At 34.8% G+C, this 25701-nt stretch overlaps 1 protein-coding gene across 2 annotated transcripts in view; it reads right to left on the bottom strand.

Moving 5' to 3' along the window:
* The window catches only part of wfs1b (Wolfram syndrome 1b (wolframin)), a 44900-nt gene extending 22283 nt beyond the window's left edge, over nt 1–22617 (bottom strand). The window contains exons 1-7 of one of the 2 annotated variants that reach the window (XM_052573760.1): nt 22419–22617; nt 21245–21481; nt 19256–19332; nt 19041–19185; nt 18771–18944; nt 18471–18548; nt 18208–18368 (exon numbers count right to left, since the gene is read on the bottom strand). In XM_052573760.1, the coding sequence (XP_052429720.1) occupies nt 18208–18368; nt 18471–18548; nt 18771–18944; nt 19041–19185; nt 19256–19332; nt 21245–21479 (870 nt within the window). In that variant the 5' untranslated portion in view covers nt 21480–21481; nt 22419–22617. Of the gene's footprint in view, nt 1–18207; nt 18369–18470; nt 18549–18770; nt 18945–19040; nt 19186–19255; nt 19333–21244; nt 21487–22418 lie in introns of both variants that reach the window. The other variant, XM_052573759.1, reaches the window with a different exon arrangement.
* Nucleotides 22618–25701: the final 3084 nt, after the last annotated feature.

Genomic DNA, 25701 nt, shown 5'->3' on the forward strand with positions numbered 1-25701 from the left:
ACATAGCTCTAGGCCCACTCCGTTTAATGTGTATACAAAAACAACACCAATTTTGCAGAGAAAATTCAAAATAACCGACTTCCTGCTGGGATTTGGATTTCCTACCAAGAGACTTTGTGGTAGGTATTTTGTAGGTATCTACCAATGCAATTACTAATGTTAAAAAATGAGACAATATTTTAATTTGTTACCAAATCCTTAAGTAATTAAAAGTGTTTTGTTATAAATTTATTGACCTATAAGCATTTGTGAAATAGTTCTGCTTGCATCACAGCTTGGTCGTCATCTGTGAGCTGAACAGTTTTACTGTTACATCCATGAGATTATATAAATTCAGATTAATGTCAATCACAGGGTGTCAGAGGTCAGTATCAAATGAGTTTGAAATTATGGACCCACTTTATATTAAGTGGCCTTAACTACTATGTACTTACATTTTAAATAATAATTTAGTACAATGTACTTATTGTGTACATACATGTTTTTACATTGTACTTATATATATATATATAAAAAAAAAACTACATGTAATTACATCTGTATTTAATTTCTGTAATTGCATTTATAAATACACTGTTGACCCATACTTTACACCTTAACCCACCCTTAAACTTACCCATACCTCCAACCCTCTCCCTAACCTTACCCCTATCCCACCTCAATAGCAGCAAAAGTGTTTTAAAATACAATATGAACACAATAAGTACATTGTACTTATTTTTTTATGTAAGTACATAGTAGTTAAGGCCACCTAATATAAAGTGGGACCAAAATTATTATTTGCAGCACAAATAAGTATTTTTAGAAAAAAAATTTAATCACTGAAACTGTCAGAAAAGGATAAGGCCTAAGAGATTTCTTAAGCTGTAATGAAAACAGCACAATTAGCAACAACAACAAAAAAAACAATTTAAAATAATATATTTTTTTTTCTGGTGATTAAAGAGATGTTTAAGTCCCTCTCTCTCTCTCCCTGTCTGTCTGCCACTCAGCTCATGCCCATCCCCCACTCACACTCACACACACACACACACTCAGTCAGCACACATACATTCCTCAAACAGAGGGACAGAGTGAGATGAGATGTCTGACAGTTTTTTAATTTTCTTTTAATCATACAGTGTCGTAAAGTCATGAAACTATGCATATTTCCTCAGAATGATTTGATCTCTGTATGAGAAAATGCTTTTAAGTGTTTGGAAGCTGCAATTTAAAAATACAAGACAGTTAATGATTCCTTTTTTGACTGTCATTTCAAAAAATCACCACGACAAAACCGTTCAAGCTGACCAAAATCCGTTTGCAATTTAAGTTCCTCAATGTTTTTGCAACATGTAGATAAAGTTTGGTGAGTATAGTGAACTTTTCCTCTGAGGAGTATGGATTAAATCACAGCTCAATTTTTTTTCAAAAATCCATATTCAAATCAAAATAGCCGACTTCCTGTTGGTCGTAGCTGATAACTGTGAATTAGAAAGTTGTCCGTCTTTATAAGAACAATATACGTACCAAGTTTGGTGTCTGTAGCTAAAACTAACCCCCCCACTTTTGACAAAAGGTGGCGCTATAGAGTGCCTCTTCCACGCCCTTGTAAAAGCTTTTTCCATTGTCTAGCTATCAATAATACTGATATGTGTTTTGAGTTTCATGTAAATCTGAGGTTGTTATCTGCCTCAAAATCACCATAACAGAATATTCACGTTTGACATGTTGCCATGGCAACAATATATAAGATATCAATATTCCCACAACAGGTTTACATCGGCCATGTTTTGTCATTATTCTGATGAAGTTTGAAGCAAATCGAGTAAAAATAAGATGCTGAATTCAAAGCATTTTGAAAATGACTCAATTTCCTGCTGCCAGTTGGTGGCGCTATAACGTTGACTCTTAATAGTCACATATATACGATCGGTATCATACTTCGAACAAACCGATGAAGTTTGATCAAACTCAGGTAATGTATGTGGATGTTATTAGGCATTTCCTGTTTCTAATTTTTTGCCCTAAATTCAACGCCACGCCACGGGCAAACCCTTCGAGATATCAAAAATCCCCTCGCAATTTTTCATCCCCAATGTCTTGAGATCATGTTCACCGAGTTTCGAAGCAAACGGTTGAAAGTCCTCAGAGGAGTATTTCAAATTCCAGAGCATGCTTTTTTTAAACAGCCCTGAATAGCTGACTTCCTGTTGGGCGGAGCCTATGACATAGAGCGCAAAAGTTGTTCAGCTCAATGAGATCTATAAGTGTACTGAGTTTCATATAAATACATGCAAGTGTGTGTGAGCTATGGTTCAAGGTGTCTGACTGTGTTCCAGGGGGCGCTGTAGAGCCCCTGTGCCACGCCCGGGTCCCAGCCTCTGTGGCGTCCTGATGGCCGCAGGTTCCAATGTGTGTGCCAATTTTCAAGAGTTTTTGAGTATGTTAAGGCCCCCAAAAACCCCCGGAAGGTTCATAAAAAATAAAAATAATAATAAGAAGAATAATCCTTAGGGGAACAATAGGGCCCTGCGCCCATTGGCTCGGGCCCTAAATATAGCTGCAAGCAGCGATGTCGGGCTCAAGCCATCAGTGCAACGCCACCCTGGTGGCATCGGGAAAACTGTGCCCAGCGGGCATAAGCATTTACAGTAACCCTCTGACAATCAAGTTTTAAGGGATGTGGCAGTTAAAGGGTTAATCCGACCAATCTAGACTTTGAAATCACATACACAGAACAATATATATAACTTTAGTAACACTTTATTTTAAAATGTATAAAAAATGTATAAGGTGTGCATTGTAGCTGACACCTATATGAACACATTACAATTGTTTTGTGACTACAAGTCTTTCTTCTCAAATGCTATTGAGTGGTCGCGAACGCGGATGGGAGAATGGCGCATATTTGTTTTGTTTTTTTTGAGCAACTGGTGCCCCCTCTGGGAGTTGGTGCTCTACGAAGACTGCATACTCTGCATATAGGGAGCGGCGGTACTATCTGGAAGATATATTCCTCAAACCATCGTACAAGTGAAGGTGATGCTAGTCCTTCAAGAATCGCTCAAAACCTTTTCAAGTGTACAGTTTCCTTTTATTGCATCTTGAAATAAATATTTCTGAATTCTGAATCAAACTGGGTTGTGTTTATTGATTTATTTTATAAGACAACTGAAACTTTAATCTCATTTGTAATATATGTGCTTTTAAACCAAGAACAATGTAATTAGAGATGTATTCCTGCTTAATAATGACTATTATTAAGGGAAAAGGTTTTATAATCATGAACTATTTACTAATGCTTAGCTAATGAGTGCAGTTATTATAAAGTGTTACCAATGCATTTACTAATGTTAACAAATTAGACATTATTATACAGTGTTACCAAACCCTTTAATAATTTATTAGTGTTTTGTAATGATTTTAATGACCTATAAGCATTTGTGAAATAGTTTTGCTTGCATTGCAGCTTAATCTGTCAGTTGAAGAGTTTTACTGTTACATCCATGAGATTAATAAATGTCATGTCATGTCACAGGTTGTCATAGGTCAGTATCAAATGAGTTTGAAATTATAATTTGCAGCACAAATAAGGCTTCTTAGGATGTTTTTAAATCCCAAAAACTGTCAGAAAAGGATAAGGCCTAAGAGATTTCTTAACCTGTAATGAAAGGAAAAAAACACCACCATTAGCAACAACAAAAACAATAACAATTTAAAATATAGATTTTTTTTCCTGATTATTAAAGGAATGATTAGGTCTCTCTCTCTCTCTCTCTCTCTCTCTCTGCCAGACAGCCCCTCCCTACAATCCACACACACTGTCAGTCACCAAAGATTCACAGTCACCAACCCCCTCACACTCACACTCCCCCTCCCTCTCCCCCTCCCTTTCCTCACACAGACGGAGTGGCCAGAGTGAGATCATGTCAGTTGAGAAGTCTGACAGTTTTTTCTTTTCTTTTATCCATACAGTGTTGTAAAGTCATGAAACTATGCATATTTCCTCATAATGATTTGATCTCTGTATGAAAACATGCCTTGAAGTGTTTGGAAGCTGCAATTTAGACATACAATACAATTAATGTTTCCCTTCTTACTGTCATTTCAAAAAATCACCACGTCAAAACCGTTCAAGCTAACCAAAATCCGTTCGCAATTTAAGTTCCTCGATGTTGTTTCTTCATGTAGTCAAAGTTTGGTGTGTATAGTGTACTTCCCATGTGAGGAGTATGCATTAATTCACAACTGTAAAATCTCAAAAATACACATTCAAATCAAAATAGCTGACTTCCTGTTGATCGTAGCTTATGACTGTGAATTAGAAAGTTGTCCGTCTTGATAAGAACAATTTAAGTACCGAGTTTGGTGTCTGTAGCTAAAACTAAATAAAATGCATTATTATTATTATTAGCTGTACACTTGCTAAACATTTTTAAATATAAACTTATGCAATTGTGTGTGTGTATATATATATATATATATATATATATATATATATATATATATATATATATATATATATATATTTATATATATATATAAATTCAAGTGTACAGTTTTCTTTTATTGCATCTTGAAATAAATATTTATGAGTTCTGTGTTTGTTTATTTTATTTATTTTATTTTTTATTTTACATTTTTTTAGGGAGATTACAGCCTTTAATCTCCTCAAAATAAATGTGCATATAAACCATGAACAATTTAATTATAGCTGTATTTATAAAATGCTTACTAAAATATTAATTTTGGGAGAAGGCTATATAAAGCATGAACTGACTATTTACTAATGCTTAGCTAAGAATTGCAGCTATTATGAAGTGTTACCAATGCATTTACTAATGTTAACAATTGAGACATTATTTTAAAGTGTTACCAAATCCTTAAATAATTTAAAAGTGTTTTGTTATGATTTCATTAACCTATAAGCATTTGTGAAATAGTTCTGCTTGCATTAAAGCTTAGTCTTCATCTGTGAGCTGAACAGTTTTACTGTTACATCCTTGAGATTATGTAAATTCAAATAAATGTCATGTCACAGGGTGACAGAGGTCAGTATCAAATGAGTTTGAAATTATTATTTGCAGCACAAATAAGGTTTTTTAGGATTTTTTTTAATCCCTGAAACTGTCAGAAAAGGATAAGGCCTAAGATATTTCTTAAGATGTAATGATAACAGCACAATTAGCAACAACAACAAAAAAATAACTATTTAAAATACAGTTTTTTTTCTGGTGATTAAAGAGATGTTTAAGTCTCTCTCTCTCTCTCTCTCTCTCTCTCTGTCTGTCTGCCACTCAGCTCACACCCCTCCCCCACTCACACTCACACACACACACACAGAGTCAGCACACAGAGTGACAGAGTGAGATCAGATGTCTGACAGTTTTTTAATTTTCTTTTAATCATACAGTGCTGTAAAGTCATGAAACTATGCATATTTCCTCAGAATCACTGGTTTTCTAAATTAAAAATGTTTTTTAAAGGTTTGGAAGCTGCAATTTAAAAATACAAGACGATTAATGTTTCACTTTTTACTGTCATTTCAAAAAATCACCACGACAAAACCGTTCAAGCTAACCAAAATCTGTTCGCAATTTAAGTTCCTCGATGTTTTTTCTTCATGTAGACAACGTTTGGTGTGTATAGTGTACTTCCCCTGTGAGGAGTATTCATTAATTCACAACTGTAAAATCTCAAAAATACACATTCAAATCAAAATAGCCGACTTCCTGTTGATCGTAGCTGATGACTGTGAATTAGAAAGTTGTCCGTCTTGAAAAGAACAATTTATGTACCAAGTTTGGTGTCTGTAGCTGAAACTAACCCCCCCACTTTTGACAAAAGGTGGCGCTATAGAGTGCCTCCTTCACGCCCTTTTAAAAGCTTTTGCCATTGTCTAGCTATCAAGAATACTGATATGTGTTTTGAGTTTCATGTAAATCTGAGCTTGTTGTCTGCCTCAAACTCACCATAACAGAACATTCAAGTTTGACACGTTGCCATGGCAACACTATATCAGATATCAATATCCCCACAACAGATTTACATCGGCCGTGTTTTGTCATTATTCTGATGAAGTTTTAAGTAAATCGAGTAAAAATAAGATGCTGAATTCAAAGCATTTGGAAAATGACACACTTCCTGCTGCCAGTTGGTGGCGCTATAACGTTGACTCTTAATAGCCACATATATACAATCGGTATCATACAACGAACAAACCCATGAAGTTTGATCAAATTCAGGAAATGTATGTGGATGTTATTAGACATTTCCTGTTTCTCATTTCTCGCCATAAGTTCCATGCCTCGCCACGGGCAAACCGTTCGAGATATCAAAAATCCCCTCGCAATTTTTCATCCTCAATGTCTTGAGATCATGTTCACCGAGTTTCGTGGCGAACGGGTTGAAAACCTCAGAGGAGTATTTCAAATTCCAGAGCATGCTTTTTTTAAACAGCCCTGAATAGCTGACTTCCTGTTGGGCGGAGCCTATGACATAAAGTGTGAAAGTTGTTCGGCTCAATGAGATCTATAAGTGTACCGAGTTTGATATAAATACATGCAAGTGTGTGTGAGCTATGGTTCAAGAATTCTGATTGTCTTCCAGGGGGCGCTGTAGAGCCCCTGTGCCACGCCCGGGTCCCAGCCTCTGCGGCGTCCTGATGGCCGCAGATTCCAATGTGTGTGCCAATTTTCAAGAGTTTTTGAGCATGTTAAGGCCCCCAAAACACCCCGGAAGGTTTAATAAAAAATAAAAATAATAATAAATATAGCTGCAAGCAGCGATGGCGGGCTCAAGCCACCAGTGCCATCGCCACCCCGGTGGCATCAGGTAAACTGTGCCCAGCGGGCACATGCATTCACAATATCCCTCTGGCAGTGAGGTTTTAAAGGATATGGCAATTAAAGGGTTAATCCGAATCATCTAGACTTTAAAATCACATTCACAGAACAATATATATATATATATAACTTTAGTAACACTTTACAATAAGATTCCATTCATAAACATTATGTTAACATGAACAATGTTTATATAGCATTCATTCACGTCAGTTAATATTCCAAACTTAAACATTAAAACATTGTTTTATTGTGATTTTTTTCCAAGCATTTTTTACCAATTCCAAACAATATCAATCTTAATAACTACCATTATTTTTTATTTAATCATTTATGAGTGCTATACAATAGTCCAGGAAAGCTGGAAGAGAAAAACAGGTCAAGAAGAACTGACAAAAAGAATTGCAAAATAATTAGGAAATAATGTGAAGATTAATTTTTAGTCAATTCTGCAAGACAGACTTTCAGGAAAGGAGGTGGAATAAAAATGAGCTCTTAAATCTTAATCCTGGATTCTGGAAGATATATTCCTCAAACTATCGGACAAGGGGAGGTGGTGCTGGTCCTTCACGAGTCACTCTAATCTGTTCATAAAGCCTATATATAAAGCCTTAATATATAGTATTTCACAATACTTCATGGTATTCTAATTAAATCATTTTTTGGGATCTTAAGTCTCTCAGAGCCGGACACCGAGTAATTCTGGAGACTCCAGGAAAGTGGCAGTTCTGTAAAATGTTGGCGCTGGAGACTAAATGCTCCCTGATAGTTTCACACCTAATTCACTTAACACACACACAAACACACACACACACACACACACACACACTACCCACAGTGACAGTGGGACTGAGTGACATTAGATGTATGATAGTTTTTTTATTTTCTATCATCCATATAGTGTTGTATAGTCATGAAACTATTGTCATGAGACCAGTCATTCTGAGGAAATATGCCTCAGAATGACTTGTCTTTTATGTGTACATTTTTTTTAAGTGTTTAGAAGCTGCACTTTAAAAAAAATAAAAAGACATTTACTGGTTCCTTTTTTACTATTATTTCAAAAAATCACCACGACAAAACCATTCAAGCTATCCAAAATTCATTCGCACCTGTTCTGTAAGATTAGTTCTTTAAACAGTGGTAAAAGAGGATGTGGTGCTGAACCTTCAAGAGTCACTCAAAACGTATCTGTCCATAAAGCCTATAAAGAATTATTCTTAATATACAGTTCACAATACTTCAGCTTGTTATTCTAATTAAGTGAGGGTCATTTTTATCAGTAAAATTCCTAAAATACATATTATTTTATTTGAAAGATTTCTATAAATTATTTAAATCATTCTCGTTTCTACAATAATTATTTAAAAGTAATCCTATAGCTCCCTCTGGTGACCATTATTGGTACTAAGAATTGCAAGCTTGATTTATAAGTTATGATAGTTTTAATTTTATGCTGGCTCTTGAAAATGATAAAGCTATGAAACTTACTGTGCTTCCTTCAAATGAGGACTTCTACTTATATAAAAAATTATGAAGAGTTAGAATGAAAAATTTTAAAGATATAGTAAAATAGCTATTGTATTTTTTTATGTTACATTAATAAATCTCTATGGCAACACCATTTAAGCTATCCTAAACCCATTCACAATTTAACATCTCAGTATATTGGCATCATGTTGAAAAGGGAGTATGGAGTAGTATGAGGAGGAGTATGAATTCATTTACAGGCTGATTTTATCATAAATCCACAATAACATTTCTGAGTTCTGTATAAATCTGTGTTGTTGTTTGTTTATTTTTATCTTTTATTTTTCATAGGAAGATAACTGACCCTTTACTCTCCTTTTTAATAAATGTGCTTATAAACCAAAAACAAGCTATTTATAGCTGTATTTATAAACTGCTTACTACTGACTATTAATATTGGGAAAAAGCTTTATGAAGCATGAACTGACTATTTACTTTTTGAGTTTGAAATTATTATTTGCAGCACAAATTAGGGTTTTTTAGGATTTTTAAAAATCCCTAAAACTGTCAGAAAAGGATAAGGCCTAAGATTTCTATGTGAGTGGCTACATTTATTTGTTTTATAACTATAATGCATAAACTATGAAATTATACAAAATGTATAAAAAAGTACAACAGTCATTGTTTTCCAATGTTTTTTTTTTTTTTTTTTTTTTTTTTTTTTTTTTGGATTTACATAAAAAAAAATTAGCCTACTGCAATCATTCTAAACAGCTTGAATAAAAACTGTTAATATTTATTATAGACCACTGTAACTGTGTATAATCTAACAAACAAGTTTATTATGAAAATAAAAGTGTGTACACCAGATAAATTGGACGATAAAGAAATTGCTAACAATAGTATAATAGAGCATGTTTTAGGTTTTTAGGCGTTTAGATGCAGATATGGACAAATCAAATGTAAAATAAAATGTAATTGATTTAATTAAATATAGATTAATTCTTGTTAGAGCAAAATAATAAATAAATAAATAAATACGTACACACATTAAAAAAGCAGCCAAGATGAATGAGTTTAATTTTTTATATAGATTAAAATTGAAGACAGAAGCAGCTGGTATATGCGGTCACTTAATATTAAAATCCAGTAGATCCACTTCAGATATATTTCTCAACAGTTTATGTTCACGTGGCTGTTTTCGTTTATATTCGCCAAGCTATTATGTATTTTGAAATAATCTTGTCCGTGATGTGTTCGTTCGTACGACGAAAGCCAGAATCCTGCAGCTCGAGAGATATGTTATTCTGCCAGTCGCGCTTTCAAATAGTCTTGCAGACTTAAACGGGTCACAAACACCTGCATTTACCTCTTGATGTGTTACAATGGGTTTATTGTGTGCATTTGTGGTAATGTTTTATTTAAAAAAAGCTCTTAAACAAGAATAAATTCGTTTGTTTTGAGCTCGACACTGTGCGCGCTGATCGGAGGCGTGATTTCATATAGGCAGCCACAAATATTTCATTTTCACACAAACAGTTCAAAAACATCTGAATTTAGCTCTTGGTGTGTTCTAATTGGTTGATTGTGTGATATCGCTGTAATAATTTATTTTTAAAAGCTATAAAACAGGAATAAATTAGTTTTTTCTGAGCTCTTTACTCCAGACTCTCGTGATCACAGCGGTGATTCATCTCTCCTATTTCTCACGTATCTCTGGCCAGAAATAATTTATCCATGAGCCCTGAACCGGTAATAATCAGATATGTTGGTTTAGCTTGTCAGTGTGAATTAAATCTAAGTATTTATTTGTATTTTTAACCGATTTAAAAGTGAAAGTAAAAGTCCGGTAATTGCACCTGTAGGGGCGCAATTTCTCTCAGACAATGGAAGTCTGAAGCACACATACTCAAACAGAGGGACAGAGTGAGATGAGATGTCTGACAGTTTTTTAATTTTCTGTTATCCATACAGTGTTGTAAAGTCTTGAAACTATGCATATTTCCTCAGAATGACTTTTTCATCTGTATGAAAAAATTCTTTGACGTGTTTGGAAGCTGCAATTTAAAAATACAATAATGATTCCCTTTGTAAGGTCATTTAAAAAAATCACCACGGCAAAACCATTCAAGCTATCCAAAATCCATTCACAATTTAAGTTCCTATCAGAAATACTGATGTGTGTTCAGAGTTTTGTGAAATTCTAAGTATGTTATTTGCCTCAAAATCACCTGAGAAGTATTCCAGTTTGACATGTTGCCACGCCAACAATTTTTTAGATATCAATATCCCCCTTGCAGATTTATATCGGCTGTGTTTTAACATTATTCTGATGAAGTTTGAAGCAAATCGAGTAATAATAAGATGCTGAATTCAAATCATTTTGAAAATGACACACTTCCTTCTGCCAGTTGGTGGCGCTATAACTTTGACTCCTAATAGTCACATATATGCAATCGACATTATCCAACGAATAATCTGATGAAGTTTGATTATAATCAGGAAATGTATGTGGATGGTATTAGACACTTCCTGTTTCTCAATTCTCGCCATAATTTCAACGCCTCGCCACGAGCAAACCGTTCGAGATATCAAAAATCCCCTGGCAATTTTTCATCCCCAGTGTCTTGAGATCATGTTGACCGAGTTTGGCGGCAATCGAGAAAAAAACCTATGACAAGTATTTCAAAGTCCAGAGCATGCGCTTTTTACATAACTCTAAATAGCTGACTTCCTGTTGGGTGGAGCCTATGACATGCAATACGAAAGTTGTTCGGCACGATGAGATCTATATGTGTACTGAGTTTCATATGAATATGTGCAAGTATGTGTGAGCTATACATCAACATTTATGACTGTGTTCCAGGGGGCGCCATAGAGCCCCTGTGCCACGCCCGGGTCCCAGCCTCTGCAGGCTCCTAAAGGCCACAGATTCCAAAGTGTGCGCAAATTTTCAAGAGTTTTTGAGTATGTTAAGGACCCCCAAAGCCCCCACAACTTTGACGAAAAATTTGAATACTAAACCCTAAATAGCCAACTTCCTGTTGGGCGGAGCCTATGATATGCAATACAAAAGTTGTTTGGATTGATGAGATTTATATGTGTACCGAGTTTCATACGTCTACGAGCAAGAATGTATGATATATGGCCCTCCATATTCCAGGGGGCGCTGTAGAGCCCCTGTGCCACGCCCGTGTATCAGTCTCTGCCCGGCCCTAATGGCCGCAGGTTCCAATCTGTGTGCCAATTTTCAAGACTTTTTAAGCACGTTAAGGGCCCCAAAAGCCCCCGAGACGTTGGAAAAAAATAATAATAATAATAAATATAGCTGCAAGCAGCGATGGCGGGCTCAAGCCACCAATGCCATCGCCACCCCGGTGGCATCAGGTAAACTGTGCCCAGCGGGCACATGCATTCACAATATCCCTCTGGCAGTGAGGTTTTAAAGGATACGCCAGATAAAGGGTTAATCCGAATCATCTAGACTTTAAAATCACATTCACAGAACAATATATATTTAACTTTAGTAACACTTTACAATAAGATTTCATTTGTAAACATTATGTTAATATGAACAATATTTATATAACATTCATTCATGTCAGTTCATATTCCAAAATTAAACATTAAAACATTGTTTTATTGTGATTTTTTTTCCAAGCACATTTGACCAATTCCAAACCATATCAATCTTAATAACTACCATTATTTTTCATTTAATCATTTATGGGTGCTATACAATAGTCCAGGAAAGCTGGAAGAGAAAAACTCCTTATATTCATGTGTGCAGAATTATTAGGCATGTTTTCTTTTACAGATGAAATGCGCTAAAAAAAGAGTTTTAACTCAAACTGTAAAGTCGAAAATTATGAAATACCCATGATAAATATCAAACACACATGCAATACAGAAATGGATAAGTTAAGACTTGACCATTGTACAAAAAATGCTGACTGGGTCATGAGGTCAGAAAAGAAGAAGAAAAAAACAGGTCAAGAAGAACTGACAAAAAGAATTGCAAAATAATTAGGAATTAATGTGAAGATTAATTTTTAGTCAATTCTGCAAGACAGACTTTCAGGAAAGGAGGTGGAATAAAAATGAGCTCCTAAATCTTAATCCCGGATTCTGGAAGATATATTCCTCAAACCATCGGACAAGAGGAGGTGGTGCTGGTCCTTCACGAGTCACTCTAATCTGTTCAGAAAGTCTATATATAAAGTCTTAATATATAGTATTTCACAATACTTCATGGTATTCTAATCAAATCATTTTTTGGAATCTTAGATCTCTCAGAACCTGGCACATTGTAATTCTGAGACTCCAGGAAAGTGTCAGTTCTGTAAAATGTTGGCGCTGGAGACTAAATGCTCCCTGATAGTTTCACACCTAATTCATTTAACACACACACACACACACACATTACCCACAGTGACAGAGGGACAGAGTGACATCAGATGTATGATAGTTTTTTAATTTTCTATCATCCATATAGTGTTGTATAGTCATGAAACTATGCATATTTCCTCAGAATGACTTGTCTTCTATGTGTACATTTTTTTGAAGTGTTTATAAGCTGCACTTTAAAAAAATAAAATACATTTACTGGTTACTTTTTTACTGTTATTTAAAAAAAAATCACCACGACAAAACCATTCAAGCTATCCAAAATTCATTCGCACCTCTTCTGTAAGATAAATTCTTTAAACAGTGGTAAAAGAGGATGTGGTGCTGATCCTTCAAGAGTCTCTGAAAACGTATCTGTCCATAAAGCCTATAAAGAATTATTCTTAATATACGGTTCACAATACTTCAGCTTGTTTTTCTAATTAAGTGAGGGTCATTTTATCAGTAAAATACATAAAATTCATATTATTTTTCTTTGAAAGATTTCTATAAATGATTTAAATCATACTTGTTTCTACAATAATTATTTAAAAGTAATCCTATAGCTCCATCTGGTGGCCATTATTGGTACTAAGAATTGCCAGCTTGATTTATAAGTTATGATAGTTTTAATTTTATGCTGGCTCTTGAAAATGATAAAGCTATGAAACTTACTGTGCTTCCTTCAAATGATGACTTCTACGTATATAAAAAATTATGAATAGTTGGAATTAAACATTTTAAAGATATAGTAAAATAACTATTGTATTTTTTTATGTTACTTTAATAAATCGCTATGGCCACACCATTTAAGGTATCCTAAACCCATTCGCAATTTAACATCTTCAGTATATGGCTTCATGTTAAAACAGTTTGGTGTGAACTACTTGTGTCTTCTTGGAGGAGAATTAATTCATTTACAGGCTGAGTTTATCATAAATCCACAATAACATTTCTGAGTTCTGTATCAATCTGTGTTGTTGTTTGTTTATTTTTATTTTATTTATTTTTCATAGGAAGATAACTGACCCTTTACTCTCCTTTTTAATAAATGTGCTTATAAACCAAGAACAAGCTATTTATAGCTGTATTTATAAACTGCTTACTACTGACTATTAATATTGGGACAAGGCTTTATAAAGAATGAACTGACTATTTACTAATGAGTGCAGTTATTATAAAGTGTTATCAATGCATTTGCTAATGTTTACAAATTAGACATTATTTTACAGTGTTATCAAATCCCTTAAATGATTTGTAAGTGTTTTGTAATGATTTTATTGACCTACAAGCATTTGTGAAAGTTCTGCTTGCATTACAGCTTAGTCTTGATCTGTGAGCTGAACAGATTTACTGTTACATCCATGAGATTATGTAAATTCAAATAAATATCATGTCACAGGATGTCAGAGGTCAGTATCAAATTAATTTGAAATTATTATTTGCAGCACAAATAAGGTTTTTTAGGATTTTTAAAAATCCCTAAAACTGTCAAAAAAGGATAAGGCCTAAGATTTCTATGTGAGTGGCTAAATTTATTTGTTTTTATAACTATAATGCATAAACTATAAAATTATACAAAATGTATAAAAAAGTACAACAGTTATTCTTTTCCAATGTTTTTTATTTATTTAAATTTTTTTTTTTTTTTTTTTTGGATTTACATTTTAAAAAATTAGCCTACGTCAATCATTCTAAACAGCTTGAATAAAACCTGTTAATATTTATTATAGACCACTGTAACTGTGTATAATCTAACAAACAAGTTTATTATGAAAATAAAAGTGTACACCAGATAAATTGGACGATAAAGAAATTGCTAACAATAGTATAATAGAGCATGTTTTAGGTTTTTAGGCGTTTAGATGCAGAAATGGACAAATCAAATGTAAAATAAAATGTAATTGATTTAATTAAATATAGATTAAGTCTTGTTAGAGCAAAATAATAAATAAATACGTACACATATTAAAAAAGCAGCTAAGATGAATGAGTTTAATTTTTTATATAGATTAAAATTGAAGACAGAAGCAGCTGGTATATGCGGTCACTTAATATTAAAATCCAGTAGATCCACTTCAGATTTATTTCTCAACAGTTTATGTTCACGTGGCTGTTTTCGTTTATATTCGCCAAGCAATTATGTATTTTGAAATAATCTTGTCCGTGATGTGTTCGTTCGTACGACGAAAGGCGGAATCCTGCAGCTCAAGAGATATGTTATTCTGCCAGTCGCGTTTTCAAGTAGTCTTGCACACTTAAACGGGTCACAAACACCTGTATTTAGCTCGTGTTGTGTTATAATGGGTGTATTGTGTGCATTTATGGCAATATTTTATTTGAAAAAGCTCTTAAACAAGAATAAATTCGTTTGTTTTGAACTTGTGACACTGTAAGCGCTGATCGGAGGCGGTGATTTCAGACAGGCAGCCGCGAATATTTCATTTTCACACAAACAGTTCAAAAACATCTGAATTTAGCTCTTGGTGTGCTCTAATTGGTGAATTGTGTGATATCGCTTTAATATTTTATTTGTTAAAGCTATAAAACAAAAATAAACTCGTTTTTCTGAGCTCGTCATTCCACACGCTCCTGCTCAGAGCGGTGATTCATCTCTCGTGTTTCTCACGTATCACTGACCACACATCAATTATTAATGAGCCCTGACCCGGTAATAATCATATATGTTGGTTTAGCTTGTCAGTGTGAATTAAATCCAAGTATTATTTTGTATTTTAACCGATTTAAAAATGAAACTAAAAGAGAGTCTCCTCCCTTTCAGTCGAATTTCCCTTTAAGGAATTGAACCTGTAGGGGCGCATTTTCTCTCAGACAATGTAAGTCTCAGCACATAATACTCAAACAGAGGGACAGAGTGAGATGAGATGTCTGACAGTTTTTTAATTTTCTGTTATCCATACAGTGTTGTAAAGTCGTGAAACTATCCATATTTACTCAGAATAACTTTTTTTTTGTATGAAAAAAAGGTTTTGAAGTGTTTGGAATTTAAAAATGCAGGACAATTAATAATTCCATTTTTACTGTCATTTAAAAAAATCACCACGACAAAACCGTTCAAGCTATCCAAAATCCTTTGGCAATTTAAGTTGTTTAAAATGTTTTGGCATCATGTAGACAAAGTTTGGTGTGTATAGTGTTACTCTCCTCTGAGCAGTATGCATTAATTCACAGCTAAATGTAAAAAAAAATCCACATTCAAATCAAAATAGCTGACTTCCTGTTGATCGTAGCTGATGACTGTGAATTAGAAAGTTGTCCGTCTTGATAAGAACAATTTTTGTACCGAGTTTGGTGTCTGTAGCTAAAACTAACCCCCCCACTTTTGACAAAAGGTGGCGCTATAGAGTGCCTCTTCCACGCCCTCTTATGAACTTTTGCCAGTGTCTAGTTATCATAAATACTGATATGTGTTCTGAATTTCATGAAATTCTAAGTATGTTATATGCCTTAAAATCACCTGAGAAGTATTCAAGTTTGACATGTTGCCACGGCAACAATATTTTTAGATATCAATATCCCCCCAGCAGATTTATATCGGCTGTGTTTTAACATTATTCTGATGAAGTTTGAAGCAAATCGAGTAAAAATAAGATGCTGAATTCAAAGCATTTTGAAAATGACACACTTCCTGATGCCAGTTGGTGGCGCTATAACTTTGACTCCTAATAGTCACATATATGTGATCGACATCATACAATGAATAATCTGATGAAGTTTGATTAAAATTAGGAAATGTATGTGGATGGTATTAGACACTTCCTGTTTCTCATTTCTCGCCATAATTTCAAAGCCTCGCCACGAGCAAACCGTTCGAGATATCAAAAATCCTCTGGCAATTTTTCATCCCCAATGTCTTGAGATCATGTTGACCGAGTTTGGCGGCAATCAAGTAAAAAACCTATGACAAGTATTTCAAATTCCAGAGCATGCGCTTTTTACATTACTCTAAATAGCTGACTTCCTGTTGGGTGGAGCCTATGATATTCAATATGAAAGTTGTTCGGCACAATGAGATCTATATGTGTACTGAGTTTCATATGAATATTGGCAAGTATGTGTGAGCTATACATCAACATTTCTGACTGTGTTCCAGGGGGCGCCGTAGAGCCCCTGTGCCACGCCCGGGTCCCAGCTTCTGCAGGCTCCTAAAGGCCACAGATTCCAAAGTGTGTGCAAATTTTCAAGAGTTTTTGAGTATGTTAAGGATCCCAAAAGCCCCCACAACTTTGACGAAAAATATGACTACTAAACCCAAAATAGCCAACTTCCTGTTGGGCGGAGCCTATGACATGCAGTACGAAAGTTGTTTGGTTTGATGAGATCTACATGTGTACCGAGTTTCATGTGTCTATGTGCAAGTAAGTATGATATATGGCCCTCAGTATTCCAGGGGGCGCTGTAGAGCCCCTGTGCCACGCCCGTGTATCAGTCTCTGCCCGGCCCTAATGGCCGCAGGTTCCAATGTGTGTGCCAATTTTCAAGACTTTTTAAGCATGTTAAGGACCCCAAAAGCCCCCGAAACCTTGGAAAAAAATTAGAAGAATAAATAATAATAATAATAATAACAAATAATCCTAAGGAAAACAATAGGGCTCTCGCCCTCCAGGCTTGAGCCCTAATAATAATAATAATAATAATAATAAAAAATAATCCTAAGGAAAACAATAGGCCTCTCGCCCTTTGGGCTTGAGCCCTAATAACAAGAATAATCCTTAGAAGAACAATAGGGCTCTTCGCCCCTTCGGGCTTGAGCCCTAATAATCCTTAGGGGAACAATAGGGCCCTGCGCCCATTGGCTCGGGCCCTAATAATCCTTAGAAGAACAATAGGGCTCTTCGCCCCTTCGGGCTTGAGCCCTAACTAGTTTATAGTTTCTTTTCACAGTAGTTTAAGGTGCTCGGCCCGTCATATTCTTAGAAAAAAGGCTGTGTGTGCCTCAGACTGAGACACAGGCTACTCGCACTGTTTAATGCATCTGAGATGTGCTGTCTTCCTGAATGCATAACTTACATATCACAAGTATATCGGTAAATGTTAGAAAGCCATGGAAATATTAAATTTTTTCTTTCAGAAGTGCATGAGCCTTCTGTTTATGCCTTTAATATGTATTGTTTCGTTGGACAACATTGGGCAGTAAGTGAAATAAATAGATAAAAAAAAAAAAAAAAACGAGATATATATCAGATATTGCAAATTGGCCAAAAAATATAGAGATATGACTATTTGCCCATATCACCCAGCCCTACTATATAAGCAGTGTTTTCTACCAAACTAAAGATATATAATTTCATCCAATAAAAAGGGGGTTTCATTTATCAGAACACTAGCCAATATCCTGTGTGTATCAACGCCTGTTGTCGGTGAAGAGCATCTATCATCAATTACTAAGGAGATTTCACTCTGGTTAGGAAACCATTTGTGTGGATAGCTGGCCATCCAGTACACAATGAGTCGGCTCGCCAAGTTTTCACATACATAGATTTAAGCAGAAATGTAATGACACCTTCTGATGCAAAGGTAGTTCATCCGGGTTCTTTACTGGCCCTTCATCGTCATCATCATCATCATCACCCGCGACCCCTTCCATAGCAGGTGTTGGAGAAATACCCTCAGCGTATTGTTTAGTATTCTCAACAAACTTTTCTACACCAACATAATCAATCCCTGCCAGAGAACAGACAAATTAGGAATATTAAATAAATGTAACGCAATAAAAGTCTAAAAAACATTATACACTCTAAAGGAAAGATAACAAAATGCAATTACCATCTCTTGAGACCAAACTCTCCAAAACCTTTCTTTGTTTCTGTGTTGGGCTTGGGAGAGGGCTGCTGGGAGCACCATCTAGAGGAGGAGGAGGACACACAAGCATGTTAAATGTTCTGGAGATATTTACAGTTGACACTGTTGATTTACGAAAAAGAACTGCTTGAAGATTCTTCATTTTTTATTAAGTTATAAATTCTAACAGCATACAGGTTGGGGGACAACACAACGGTAAAGACAGAAAATGACAGCACATTTTCCAAACTGGCTGACCACAACAACAGATGGCTGATGTTTTACCTGTCTCAGTGTTGAGCTGGCTCACATTTTCCAGAAGTTCAGCGGCAGTGATGTTTTTCTTCCTTTCTGGATTGAGTTTCCAGTACATTAACAGGGCTGCTTTTCTTACACTGCGCTGAAAACGAGATTCACATGCCAGGGAACACACTTCTTCTCTGTTCTCAGCTGTAATGCCTGGCGCACATACACACACATACATTATAAATTCAATTCAGGAAAAGGGATATCATATCTTTATAATCTAGATATCATAATAAGTATCTTCTTTACCCCTTCTTTCATGCAGGCAGCGCTGGAGCAGTTTCACTGCATCTTTCCGTCCATTTTTGGCCGCCTGGAGCAGCCATGTAACAGCAGTAACAGAATTCACTTCCTCATCTTCTTGCTCAGCTAATCTCAGGTAATATCTGCCAATCTGTCCAAAAACACAGTGTGAGTTTTTCTAATTACTATAAAGATGTGCAGTGTGTTTGTTGCATTCAGACCTCTGTCTGTGCTTTGGTGTCTCCATTCTTTGCCCTCTGTTTAAGATCATCTATGCTCAGTTCCTCTGGGATTTCCCCTAGAAACAAACAAATAGCCACATATTGATATTACGTTGTCACAACAAATATGTGAAGTAGCAAACCAGTCCAGTTTATACTAAAGATGTTCACACAGCAGATTTTTTACACACATTTGTTTTTCAAATCCTTTCCTTTTCGACTGACTACCTACACCAACTAATTTGCAACTGCTTGCAAAGCAGATCAATGTGTTCAGTCAATGTTGTCACTGCATATCAGTAGGTGAGTTTACATGGAGCATTGTAATCGTTTTAAAAATCCAATCCAAATGAAAATGCTCCATATAAACACCTCAATGGGAATAAAAAAAAAAAATGCCCAAACCGAATGAAATTGTAATCGTCTGAGAGGGGTGGGATAAATCTTTCTATAAACTGAACAACATTAAAATCCTGCTATGTAAATGCATTAAACCGATTATTTTGCATCTACGTCATCACGTCAAGGGGTCGTGGTCATCAGAGTGGGAACGTGATGTCACAACGCAGTACATTCTGTGATTTGTGGACACCGACACTACAGTAGAGACTGGGTAATAATGGACGTAGAAGTAAAATTTCAATTATACAGTTAAAAACACATTCGAATGGAGAACGCTTGCTGCTTTATGAACTGCCACGTTTGCTCTCATGACCGAAGGGAAAGCAGATCTGAAATAAAGCACAATTTACTGCTTTTCAGCTTAGAAACAACACAATGGTAGTGCATAGCTCAATGAAAATAAACACTTGACCAAAATTTGCCTTTGTCATTTATTATTTATTACAGATTCATAATTTAAAAAAAAAAATCACGTTTGGAAATGTTATGTGCGATAGCACTCTCCGTGCTCATAAAGCAATGCTCCTTTGATTCATTGTTCAGCAACACTTGTTCAGCTGCATTACAGAGGGTCGTAGGCTATGGTTATGTTATACCTTAATGCTTTAACATTAAGAAATTAGGGCGAAATGATGATATAATTATCAACTGGCTGAGAGCTATATTGGTTCTGTGTGTGGTACGATAGAATACGGCCGTAATGATTTCTGTGAGTGTCTATGTGATCGTGTTCTGGCCACATGTCTGAGCGCTCGACTGAACACTAGGGGTTAAAATATTAGTCAGTTTATTCTAAGCAAGTGCAAGTAGTTTTTAAAAATATTAATGCAAATACTAACATTTTTCATGATTTGTATTTGATATCATTGTAGGCTACTTAGCATGTCCCAAAATTGAAAGCACCGGCACATGTAAACACCATATCAGATTAGAAACAACTCCACAATGTAAACAGTCCACCGAATCTTTCAATCAGAATGATTTTAATCGGAATGACAAAAAAAAGTGTAGATGTAAACATGGCTAATGAATGTGTTAAATGTAGTTGAGTGTACTACACTTTCTTGGTAGTTAAAAGCAGAAAACATAAAGAGGAAAAACATTAAGACAACTGACAATATATAGGTGCTCTGCTTATGGCAACTGGATGATGTATTGTACTATTGTACTACGTTTTGTGCATGTCAGCATTATTGTAGTATTATTTTATCTATTGTAGTTTTTATAACTATTTTAAATTAGCTTAAAAATAGTTTTACATTTTAGTAAATTAAAAAAAAATATATATATATATATATTTTTTTTTTATTTTAGAAATCATTTTTTAAAATATTTTAATTTAGCATTCATTTGTTTTGTTTTTCTTAGTTTTAGCAATTTGAATAGTTGTGGTGACATTTTTAATTGTTTGTTTTTAAATGTTAAGTCTATATATTTATATATATTTTTGTTAATAATAACAACACTTGTGAGTGTGTAATATTAGATCTGAACTCATGAGTCAATGATTAATGGCACAGGAACTTTGGGAATACCCGCATGGGAGTATGTGACATTCGAGCCATCCTAAAAAGAGTGAATCTGTACCCTGTAGGGGAAAAGATGATTGTCCTGGAAAGGCAGTGTGGGAATTGCTGGCCGCATTCAGCTGGGATCGACCTGTCTGTGAGGCGTGATGTGGGGGTGAAGTCATTGTTGAATGGGAGGGACTAGGCTTTGAAGAAGAGGACACTGGATGAATGGTGTGCCCAGATGCAGAGAAAGCAGTGGGGACAGGGGATGCAGGGGATGGCAGTGAAGATTCAAGAAGAGAGGCATCCATTTCTAAGCTTAAAACAAAAAGACACAAAATTTTGTGAGAAGTGCTTTTTAAAATAATGGGAAGCTATTTTTTCATTGCTGTATGTTATTAACTGCATCAGGTTCTTTTTACATGTTAAATATAAATATACCACAAAACCTAAATTACATTAAGTTGCATTTTATTGTTATTTCTAATTAGTATTTATTAGTATTTTAAGTGACTACATTTTAAGACAAAAAAGGCAAATTCACACTAAAAGTATTTTATGGTAACTATTGATTCCACTACAATACCATACTGTCACTATTATGACTATTACGAAACTTAGGGACTACTGTCATCATGAAAAAAGAAAAAAAGAAAGAAAAAAAAAACACTGATTGTGGGAGATTCCCACATTTATTTATTATGATTTTTACATTAGTTGACATTACTAGTACTGAACTTCATATAAACTATACAATGAAAGCCATGAATGTTGCCATGGTAAATGTTTTGTAGAGAGTTTATTTAGTACGCTGCTTGCGAAAAGGCTGAGCTGTCATTTTGTCATTGCTCAGCCATGTCACCTTCACTACTGACCGGCAGAACAGAAAGTAAAGTTACACTCAAACAAAAATAATCAACGAGAACGGAGGAGCAAACAGAAATACCTCCGATCACTTCCAAACGCAGATTTTTCTGTATGTCTGTGAATGCTCTTCATAGACATACAGTAGCGTTACATAAATGAAATTACATCACTGAATTCAATGATGATCTGCCTTTAACTGAAAACTGAGTGTTTACTATTGTCATTTTGCATTATCGACAAACTATTTTCCTATTTAATGCTGTAGAGTTGCTTTGACATAATCTGTATTGTTAAAAGCGCTAACGTTAAATAAATAAATATGACTTGACTTGAAACTTAACTGCGAGTCTTCAATCGGCGATTCAATCGATATTTTTTCTTACCTGAGCTCCTATCACTCCATCAAGTATGACAGAGCTGTCAGCACAACCCTGGTTACTTTAGTATATTCTGACACCAGACACAGTGTAACTAAAGTAAGTGATGAGCACACAACGGCCAGAGCAGAGGCCCGTCCAGCGTCCAGATGCTGCTCACCAAACAAACCCTCCCCCACTGACTGACTGACTGGAGCAGAATGTTTTCGTCCTATTCAAGTTCCTGTTGCTGCCTCCCTGGATTTTCAAAATAAAAGACCCACAACTAAAACAAAATAAAATAAATTAAATGTATTTGATTTTGCCTAATTTTAAGACCCACACCCACATGAGAAATGAAGACTGATCTATTAATGTAATAATGCTACGCAAATATAAATATTTTTGTTACCAATCAGTATTGTGCACTAGTTGTGATAAATTAAGCATTGAAATGAGATAGATAGAAAATAAGATGCAGAATTAGTTTAGTTAGTCTTTAATGAGAAAGTATAAAGAAGTAGAGTGAATGCAAACCATGTCCTTCATTTCAAAATTTAATTCAACTTCCTAGCCAATTCTGGTAGTGGTTGAAGAAATATCGCCCATATGTTTGTGAAGTGCTTTGGGTGTACAGCAAAACACAACGAAGTGCTACATAAATGCCTCATTCATTCATTCATTCATTCATTCATATAATTAAAATTTACACTGATCATTATACAATGAATTTTATAACAGTCTGTCTGGATAAATGTCCTCTTTTCACTTCCAGTGCTGTGGACAGCATTGTGATTGGTCTCTCTGGCCTAAACAAAGAACATGATGTGAATTGATCAAGGAACATCACATCGTCTTTAAATGGGATAAGGAAGAAAACATATCTGTAGAGCTACCATTTACATAGCCAGTAGAAGATGACTGGATGAACATCCTTCTTGATAAAACCAAGTTACGGTCAGAGCTGGTCCTGGCATGTCAGATGATCGTTGGGAACAAAACCCTTTATATCCAACAAGGGACCTCAATCAGTTAGGTTTCTGGACTAGAACAAAGAGATTGAGGTACTTGTTATATCCAAATAGAGCTAAATAATCACTTTATATTTTTGTCAAATTTTTTAATAAAGATTACTGAGATATAAATAAGCTTGAGGCAGGTATGGGAAAGCAAGCCTATTTATAAGACTCAGCAACAGCAAAAAAAAATCCAGTGCAACAGATAAGTACAGTATGTTATTCTTTGCCATTTTCTTCCAAATCAAAAGTGTTACATATAGCCTATGTAATCATTCTCACGTGTAACAACAGGGAAACTGAGAGAGCCACTGACATAACACAGAGATTTAAAAACAGGGTATTTGGGATGAATACATTGAGAAGTGCCTGTTGGGCTTCTTCTTTTTTTTTTTTACATGACAATGATTATATACATTTTCCCAATGTGAAAAAACATATTTCACCCAAGCTTAACATTCTTGAGGACCTGTGGGGGATTTTGTAGAGACAAGTTGAGCAACACCCCCTAAGTCTAGGGAATTCACAGATCTCATTCTTAGATTATGCTACATTCTTAAATTTGTTACAAACATGTACACTCAATGCAAAGAGGAGTCAGAGCAGTATACTTTAGTTAGGAAGAACATATTATGGACTAAAATGTTACACATTTATTGAATTTAATCAAGGGTGCACCCATTTCTTAAGTTACTTAATAACAGATATTAATAAAATATTTATATCTGTTTTTATGAATACATTTTGCCGTCTTTGCATGTGATCATTAAGAATTTTTTTTTTTTTAATTAGATTAGTTCTACCCAAATGTTAAATGTCTTTAAAACTGATATAATTTAAACATAGTCACCTGAAAAGGGCAATGTAATTGTGTAATATGTCTTTTAAAGGAACAGGGCTTCAACATAACTTCAACCTGAATACATGAAATAGGAAATGTTATATTTTGAATGGAAAATATTTAGTTCCATTAAGTGCATACATATCAGAAAAAAAAAAAAAAAAAATTGGATTTAGTCTTGCATTCCATTCTGTTCAGATATGTGTTGTTTTATTTGGTTGATTTTAATTGAACAGACCAGCTTACCAACAGGTGCTATAAAACCATTGCATGAGAACGTACAGCACAGATGGCATCAGTGGATTGACAGCTATAGTGAAGAAAAAAACAAGCAGCGGCATTATTTCATACATTTACATACTGTTCTCATACAAATAACCCTGAGACCACCATAAGAAGATGGAATTGTGCTTTTTATATCACTCTGTCCACTCTTCGCGATGCCATAGAAGAACCTTAAAATCTAGATGGTTCCATAAAGAACCTTTAACATCTACAGAACCTTTCAGTTTCACAAAAGGTTCGTTCTTTGTTGCTAAAGATGGTTCTTCAAATTATAAAAATAAGAAAGTAAGAAAGAGATGGTTCTTTAAAGAACCTTTGACTGATTGATTCTTTGTGCATCCAAAAATGGTTATTCAATGGTATCACTGTGAAGAACCTTTTAAGCACCTTTTTTTGTGTAAATAAAAACAGGAAACATTATTTTCTAATACATGTTAAAAAGAACCAAATCCTTAACCACTTTTTGTAATGTATTATTTATTATTATTATTATTATTATTATTATTTTGTAATAAACATATGTAGGCAAGTGTAAAATTTGCTGACCGCACTAATCTCAAGCATTTTCAAGAGCACATCACAATGGCCCTTGCCTAACATGTTTATAATGGTAAATACAAACCACATTAAATTATTACTCCACTATTTATTGTATAACTAGAAAGCAACATATCTGAATCCATACTGTTTCATTTGATCCGATTTTATCACATTACGCAACAACCAGGAATATGAGTTAAGCATGTTAAACTGGGGGCTGTTTGTAATAGTATTTAGTATGTGAGTGTGTGCAGTGCATGATCTTTGGCTGATGAGGAATGTGTGCTGTAACCATGGTGACAGAGCTTGCTGCATTACTGAACAGACAAACCAGAGCAGCCCTTCTTCCAATGCAGGATAAGATTGCTTTTCCTATGATCTATAGCTAAGACACATTTTCTTACCACCAGGGTTATATATATTTCTTAGAACTCATATTTATTCTCTTTCAAGTGTCATATATCAGCCAGTGAAGTGTGAAGACATGAATTTGAGACTCCCACCAATCTTTAAATATGAAGAAGAGAAAATAATGGCATCTGAGATGGCATGATGATCAGATCATATTTCCTGATCAGTTTTCAGTCTAACATTCTTAGCCAGGCATTGCTGTGTTTGGGTTCAACAT

The sequence above is a fragment of the Carassius gibelio genome, chromosome B14, assembly GCF_023724105.1.
Source record: "Carassius gibelio isolate Cgi1373 ecotype wild population from Czech Republic chromosome B14, carGib1.2-hapl.c, whole genome shotgun sequence".
Classification (NCBI taxonomy): domain Eukaryota; kingdom Metazoa; phylum Chordata; class Actinopteri; order Cypriniformes; family Cyprinidae; genus Carassius; species Carassius gibelio.